Here is an 8,541-nt window from a genome sequence, read left to right on the forward strand (position 1 = left end):
CTCATTTCTCGTATAAGGTGTGGCCAACCCATGTATCATATGGATTACTCCTTTAGGGTTTTGCTCGTAACCCAGCTCCATGGCTTTCCCTTTTTCCTTTGGATCCTCCTGGATAAATTCCTTGAGATAGCCCCGAGAGACCAAATCATCAAGGTGCCTTTTATACATCTCACAATCCTCGGTCATGTGGCCCCAATCTTTATGGTAACTGCAGTGTTGATTCATAGCACGTTTTGCATCCTTGTCTCCGCCTAGACTTGGTGGCCATTTAAAATATGGCTAATTCTTTATTCGATAAAGAATCCTATAAATTGGCTACTTCCAAACTGTAGTGATAGAAAAGAAGGATTTAGGGTCAGGAGCTTGCTTATCCTTGTACGACTCTTTCTTAGCCTGCCCATACTCCCTTCTCTCTCTATAAGTCTTGGGCTCTGGCTTATCCACTTTTTTGGCAGATACCTTCGGCTATTCGACAACTGTCCTGCCATCCTCTCGGAGTATGTCATCCTCCATTCTGGCGTGTTGCTCTATCCGTTCCATCAATTTGGCCAGTGTGGCTACCGGATGTTTATTCAACAAGTGACGCAGCTCTCCCCGAACAGGCAAACCAGTCTTGAAAGTGGCAATTGCATACTCCTCACTGCAACTTTCAATCTCGTTGAAAGTCTCCCAGTACTTCTTTGCATAATCCCTGATCTGCTCGTTCTCCTCCTGTTTCATGGTGGAAAGACTTTCAAAGGTCTTTGGGGCTTTTCTGCTCGTCAGGAACCGAGCAGTGAATTCTTCGGCCAACTGCCTCCATCCTCGTATGGATTGCGGGCCTAGCTTATGAAACCAGGCTAAAGCCACTTTGCCAAGACTGGAGGGGAACATCTTACATAAGATGGCATCATCCCCTTCATGCATGAACATAGCTTGTTGATAATGCTGTATGTGAGCCACGGGATCCATATTTGTCTCGTAAAGTACGAATGCACCGTGCTTCACTCTGCTCGGCAACCTAGCCTCTTGTAACCTCTTTGTAAAAGGGGAGGCTGTAGTATTACTTAATGCTTTACGTGCTGCTTCTCGTGCAGTCACTGTCCCATCCTCGAACTCCTTTGACTTGTGAGCCGTTGCTTTGGCCCAATTAGCATCAGGTCTCTCATACCTGTCTCGATGATGTTTCCTTGTTCCCTCCTCTTTGGGGGTGGAACTTCTGTCTCTGCTCCTCCCTTTTCGTGAAGAAGCCTTTCTCTCGGGTGTTCGGCTTTTACTTCTTCTTCCCCTTTTTCGTGGAGAAGCCTCATAACGCCCTATGACAGGACTTCTGCTCCTTCTTCTTCGTGAATGGGTCTGCTTATGGATTACCATAGTCCGTCCATCCCTTTGGGAATGCCTACGAGAGAGTCCAGAATCTTCTGGGTGATCTCGTATCCGCTGCAACTCCTGTATCTCATACTCTCGTTTCTTAATTAAATGAGCATACTCCTCGATTTCCCTTCTCTTTTTATCTAGGAGATCGTTATCATCGTGTATACTTCTTGAACGGGTGACTGACTCATCCCTTCGATGAGACCTACTCCTTCTCGTGGAGCCAGTAGCAATTTTATCTCCTTTTTCTCTGGGGTTATCCCCATTATGTCTACCAATGGGGTTTCTCGGAGCACCTGGTTGGGATTTATCTCCTCCCCCACCCAACTGGTCCTTCGGACTAAATGGTGTGACTGGATCTTGTTCCATCATGATTACTTTTCAGAAAAGTTTGTTCGTTTCCCAGAAACGGCACCAATTGTAGGGGGATGAAAACAATTGATGCTTCGGATCAACTGGACTGCAACGGCTTTCTCGTGCCTCTTCACCGGAACCCTAATTCGTCGTCGGAACCCTAATTTGCAAAATAGACAGGGGGTGAGCGCACCTCTGCCTCTCGTGGCAAAGGCCCTCCGATGCCAAAGTTAATATCACGTACTAGCAGTCAAACCCTAATTATCAGTAGGAAAGCAAAAATGCAAAGTATTGCGTACCTTTTGCCTCTAGGTTTACCTCATATTTATAGATTTTCATATGCTTGTTACCCAAGCATTCCTGTTGCCATAGGATTCCCAACTCGTATAGGAAACCCAGTACATCAAAGATTCTCATTTCCTTTATCAGTTTATTAGAAAAGAGTCCTTCTTGGATTCTTTTCCATAAAGAGCCGAACATCCCATACTCGTTGGGTATCTTTCTCAGATCCTATATTCTTGGGATCTCATCCCTTAATGGAATACCACTGTTTCTGGACCCTTCCAGAATGTTTCCTTTACTCCAATATCTGATTGTATTCCTTTCTTTGTTCGGCTGTCTCATCGCCGAACAGACTATCTGAACCAATCACTTCTCATGTTTTTGGTCCATTGTCTAGCAAGATGACTGTTCTGTCTATATCCAAACTATGGTCCCACGTACCATTTATTCGGATATCAATTGCATTGTATTGCTTTCAACCCGTGATCCCTCGTATCACGTGTTTGGTTCTTACTTCATCTGTTCGGATGTATCATAACTGAATAGTCTACTTGGACCAGCTACTTCACATGTAACTTGGTCCAAGGTCATCGGAATGTTTCTATCCGCCTAGCAGTCAGTTTATAACCATGACTTCTCGTATTATTGGCCCTTATCGCTGTTTAATGCACTGACCAGCGATCAGTCATGTTCAATTTCTCACGTGTGCTTATACACCACGTGTTCGGCAACTAATTGTATGTGGTCAGGAATACCTCCCTACAACCAGAAGTAACCCTACCATAGAATCTTCCTAGCGAGCATAACACCGCTCATATGAGGACCACAGACTCCTTCATGAACTTCTTCCATAATCTTTATGGCTTCAGAACCATTAACACAGAGTTTGTGCATCCCACAATAGGATCTCCTATACAACTTCCCTCCACAAATGATGTATTGGGCAGCCAATCTTCGTAATGCGAGTTGATCCTTTTTAGTGGCCTCAGCTAGATAGATCCCACTTTCAACAAAATTCCATATGTCATGGTACCAGGGTAGGCCATCATCCACATCATCGATGGCGTTGACGTACAAATAGGCGGGAAAGTCCCTTTGTTCGATCCGGATGGGTCGGAGCTTTACACAAAGAGGAAGTTCAACCATGGAAGCTAGAGTTGCCAAGGCATCGGCAAATTGATTTTTCAAGCGGGGAATGTGAGTGAATGTCACCTTATTGAAACAAGGGATAAGTTCCTTCAAGTTCTGATGATAAGGCTTCAACTTTTCCTCACGGACTTTCCAGTCCCCGTTGGCTTGAGACACGACAAGATTAGAATCGCCAATAACCTCAAGCTTTTCTACACCGAGAGTGAGTACGGCTTCCATACCAACAATACAGGCTTCGTACTCAGCTTGGTTATTCGTAACGTCAAAATTCAATTTGAACGCAAGCGGAATATTAGAGCCATTTGGCGTAATTAGCAACACACCGATCCCAAATCCTTTCTAGTTGGCTGCCCCATCAAAGTAGAGAGTCCACACATCTTCTACAACAGTCAGCACTTCTTCATCAGGGAACACAAAATCTGAGTCTTTCGGTCAGCAAGGAATTCTGCAACTGGTCGCCCCTTGATAGATTTCCTTGTAACATACTCGAGGTCGAGTTCTGCAAATAAGAGCAACCAACGTGCTAACTTACCAGTAAGCGCTGGCTTCTCAACTAGATACTTGAGAGGATCCATTCGAGAAATCAACTTCACTGGGTAAGCCAGCATGTAGTGCCTCAACTTCTTAGAAGCCCAAACAAGAGCCTAACACGTTTTTTCCAAAGCGGAGTAACGTTCTTCACATTCGACCATCTTCTTGCTTAAGTAGTAAATGGCCTTTTCGACACCCTTATCTCCTTCCTGAGCTAGTAAACACCCCATAGACGAAGGGTTTACAGACAAGTAAAGTATCAAGGGCTTCCCAGGAACTGGCGGCATGAGAACCGAAGGATTTTGCAAATAATTCTAAATAGACGTGAAAGCCACTTGACACTTATATGTCCATACAAGTGGGGTGTTCTTCTTAAGAAGACGAAACATCGGCTCGCAACTCAAAGTTAACTTGGCGATGAATCTGCAGATGAACTGAACCTTCCCCAAAAAGCTCCGCACTCCCTTTTCAGTCTGGTGGCTTTATCTCAAGCACAGCCTTTATCTTTGATGGATCGACTTCAATTCCATGAGATGTGATCAAAAAGCCAAGCATTTTGCTTGCTGTGACCCCGAAAGTGCACTTCTGTGGATTGAAACGCATGCAAAACTTTCGGAGCCTCTCGAAGAACTTCCTAAGTACAGGAATGTGACCTTCTCGAGTTTTTGACTTGGCGATCATGTCATCCAAGTAGACCTCAACTTCTTTGTCCATCATGTCGTGCAAAATAGTCGCGGCAGCCCGTTGATAGGTAGGACCAGCATTCTTCAACACAAATGGCATAACCAAGTAACAGTAAGTCCCCCACTTAGTAATGAACGTAGTTTTCTCACGGTCTTCAGGCGCCATAAGAATCTGATTGTAGCCTGAAAAGCCGTCCATGAACGAGAGCATATCATGTCCCGCCGTATTATCCACAAGCACATTAATGTGAGGTAAGGGAAAATCATCTTGTAACGCCCCAAATTTTGGGTACGTTAAAAGGACATTTTATTGATAACATCAAATGGAGTCTGGCTCTTATTACAACAATTACTCTCACAAGATTTCAATATTTACACAAATGAAGGGGGTTCTAAGGTTCCTAACTACAGCTCCTCCTTCTTCTCCATCCTAGCCAACTCTTCAGCTCCAAAAGCCTCCACGGTGAACTGCTTACCCTGATCATCTACGAAATCTGACACATTATACCGGCGTCGCCACCCATATAATATGTCAGGGTCACCAAAAAGGCAACACCGTGAGCTACAAGGCTCAGCAGAGTAATCCCATACCCGCTAACCCATAACTTACAAACAACAGGAAATAACACATCGATTTCCACATGATACATATATACGCAGCTAACAATGACACATCCACATTCATTAATCATCTATCGTTGGTGTCCAAGAGTTTCGTGTTTCTCCTACGTGACTCATCGTAGACTGTGTCAGCTGTTTCATTTACAAAACAATCTTTCAAAATCATTTGTTTACACACCCAATCTTTTTAAAATCGTTTGCATTGGCTCCGTACCGCGGATAACCAAGCTACACACCCAACCTTGGTTCCGCCGCGCCGGGTTCCCAAGTATCCTCACAATGGTTCCGCCGCGCCGGGTTCCCATTGGCACACAAAAATATTTGCTTTGGCTCCGTACCGCGGATAACCAAGCTACACACCCAACCTTGGTTCCGCCGCGCCAGGTTCCCAAGTATCCTCACAATGGTTCCGTCGCGCCGGGTTCCCATTGGCACACAAAAATATTTGCATTGGCTCCGTACCGCGGATAACCAAGCTATACCTCACCATGGTTCCGCCGCTCCGGATTCCCATGGGAACGCACAAAAAAAAAACACACATCACACAATGGGCTACCACGTCCGGCCACATTATGGTTTTCACAATCCACGCAATGGGCTACCAAGTCCGGCCACATCGCGGTTTCCAAAACATTTCAACCTTTTCAAATGTTTTCTTTTACGCACACACACAACTCACATAATGCCACCCAAAACCGGTCATTATGTTGTTTCAAAAATATTTCCTTCCTCGAAAAACATTTCCTTAAATCACACCCTAGGTGTCATTGTTTTTACTTTCTCGGTTTTCGTGTCTCGTTTACATGTAAAGACTCCGCGGTCGGACAAACGTAAGCAAGAATCATCCTAACAAGATCATCCAATTCTATATTACTCATCACGCTCAATTACTACCTATAGCATAACGCCACATATACGGACGCCTTTGGAGTGTATCACTTATGCTTTATTCAAAGCACAACGCCACATGTACGGACGTCTTTGGAGTGAAATCACTTATGCTTAATCACACCACAAGTAATACAAGCAACTTATATATACATACTCATAATCATCTTAAAGATCAAAATACAAATACTTCTAAACAAACGATAAGTACGTAAATAAAGATGACCTACTTTCTATCATACGGTTCTATACGTAGAGTTAGGGTCAAGGGGTTCTACCTTACTTCTTGGCGGTAGTCGGCTACGGAAGGTTAGTCGGCTACGGAAAGTACGTCGGTGGTCGGACGGAGTAACTTCCTACGGTGGCCTCCGGTAGCTTTGAAAGAGAAAGGTTTCTCTCGAAACTTCTACATGACTATTACTACTACTACTTTTGGATCGAGAGGGTGGTCGAGTGGTGGTTTAGTGGCAGCTTAGGTTGAGTTTCTTGAAGAACTCAAGAACTACTCAAGAACATGAAGAACAAAAGAAAGAACAACGAAAGAACACAATTTTTCTAGAGAGAGAAGTTGCTAGGTGAAGGTGTGAGTTGAAATGGCATGGGAATGGTTCTATTTATAGGCAAAACCTTGGGCTCTCCCTCCCTCTCATGGCCGCCCCCCCCCCCCCCCCTCTCTCACCATACTTCAAATTTTGACACTTGTCAAGCACTCATGGAAGGTCAAAGTCTAATTGCTAGGCTTGCAAGGCTAGGTTAGGCTAAATGGTAGGCTTGCATGGCTAGTTTGTACCAAGGATGGGATTTATGGAAGATTTGTTGGAAGATTTGGAGACAATGGTACAAGATTTTGTTCTAAACAAAGCATGGAGGTACAAATGGGGAGTTAAGTTTGGTTAGGGAAAAGATTCTCCAAGGATGGAGAAAGATCAAGGAAGGATCATGGAAGTACAATCAAATCTCTCCCTCTCTCTCTCTCCTATCTCTCTCTCGGCCTCTCTCCTCTCTCTCTCGGCAATCTCTCTCTCTCTCTCTCTCTCTCTCTCTCTCTCTCTCTCTCTCCCTAGTACACTACACACACACACACACATATATATAAATGAAGAAAGAATAAGAAAGGTACAAAGTACAAGATTTACAAAATCAAGTAAGAATCTTAATTAAACACATGTTTCCAATAAATAAATAAACTAGTGTACTAATGTACTCTAGGAAGATCAACTCCCCAATAAATTAATTCAATTGGGTACAAAACCCCAATACAAAATAATAAAAAGGTACTTAGGAGAATATTAGGCCTTAAAGGCTACAAGGCTAATAAGTACTTTAATAACAAAATATGGGTACTTCATCACATGGGCAATAAGGAAAAATGACTAGTTTAATAAGCCCATGTACTTGGTGAAAGAATAACTCTATTACCCAATGGATAATAAACCCCCTAACATTTATTGTCCAATGGATAATAGCTACTAGGAAACTTTTATAGTAAAATAATCAAAAAGGTACCTTAAAGTAATTTTATAAAAGTCTATAATAGTACTTTGTCAAAATCTTTCTTTAAACTCATTTAATATAAAGAATTGGGTTTCTTTTATCCAATGGATAATAGTTCCCCTAACTTTTATTGTCCAAAGGACAAAGAATAACTCTAAATTAATAAAAGGAAATAAATAAGTAATTTCTAGGGTTGAAAAGGTTGACTAGTCAAATCAACTTTATTGGAAGGTTCCCTAGTCACATCGGTACTTTATTTGGTCAAAAAGACTTTATTACCCAAGGGTTACTAACTTCCCTAGCGGTTATTACCCAATGGATAATAATTCCCCTTGCGGTTAATAACCATTGGACAAAAGAGTACAAGTACTTTTTATTTTAGAATAAGATTTTAAAAGACAACATGTACTTTTATAATAAAAAGTTTATTATCCAATGGACAAAAATTACCCTAACCATTAAGGTCCAATGGGTAAAGGCAAAGGTTCAAGAGGTCCAAAAGGTTCAACTAGTAACTAGGTGAGTTGGTTGCCCGGTTCCTCCAAGCAGTCGGTTGGAAATTAACTAAATTGGTCACGTAGGTTTTTCTAGTCAAGAGTTTAACCAACGACCGAAATCTAACTATGACGAAAAATAAACAAGAATTCATATAGCCACTCAAGAGAAAATAAGTAATTTAAATAAAATTCAAATATTTAACGAAATTTTTATTGACCAAAATTCAGGGTCGTTACAATCTATCCCCCTTAAAATAATTTCGTCCCCGAAATTGGCACGCGACTACAGAATAGACCAGGTCGCTAGACCGATCTCGGAATCATCGACTATCCCCCTTAAAAAGAATCGAGTAGGTCACCATCAATCGAATTAAGCCTCATCACTTGCTTAACGAGATGGGGTTGAAGTTGCTCCTGCCGTCGAACAGCTTGCCTCGTCGTACGCCTTTGGTAAGGTCTCCACCGTAAATACTAACGGCAAAAACAGAACTTCTACCAAATCATTATGCGGACTAGCATCCCTCGAGCGTTCTTTGTACATCCTTGTTGAACCCTCATGCTTCTCGATATTAAACCTATTTCCAAAAGTAGGAAACACTGGGTCCATCCTTTATAATCGTAAGGCACGAGTATTCCATCCTCATTCCGGGAATAAGTGGGTTTCAGCAGGTAATCCTTGCGGTATTCTA

The 8,541-nt window shown here is 42.6% G+C and overlaps 1 protein-coding gene across 1 annotated transcript; it reads right to left on the reverse strand.

The window, feature by feature from the left end:
• Nucleotides 1-2,846: 2,846 nt before the first annotated feature.
• On the reverse strand, nt 2,847-3,357 carry LOC131327646 (uncharacterized). The gene is made up of 2 exons (XM_058360792.1): nt 3,043-3,357; nt 2,847-2,978 (listed from the first exon to the last, which is right to left on the reverse strand). Exons 1-2 carry the CDS (start codon nt 3,355-3,357, stop codon nt 2,847-2,849), a joined length of 447 nt encoding a protein of 148 aa, XP_058216775.1.
• Between the last annotated feature and the right edge of the window lie 5,184 nt (nt 3,358-8,541).

The sequence above is a fragment of the Rhododendron vialii genome, chromosome 5a (genome assembly GCF_030253575.1).
Source record: "Rhododendron vialii isolate Sample 1 chromosome 5a, ASM3025357v1".
NCBI classification, from domain to species: domain Eukaryota; kingdom Viridiplantae; phylum Streptophyta; class Magnoliopsida; order Ericales; family Ericaceae; genus Rhododendron; species Rhododendron vialii.

What these genes read in the sequence shown, in the direction of transcription:
- LOC131327646 (XM_058360792.1), bottom strand. Translation starts at nt 3,357, where the DNA reads ATGGAAGCCGTACTCACTCTCGGTGTAGAAAAGCTTGAGGTTATTGGC. An exon ending in ACGTCAACGCCATCGATGAT is followed by an intron (nt 2,979 to 3,042) that starts GTGGATGATGGC and finishes GGATCTATCTAG; the next exon opens with CTGAGGCCACTAAAAAGGAT.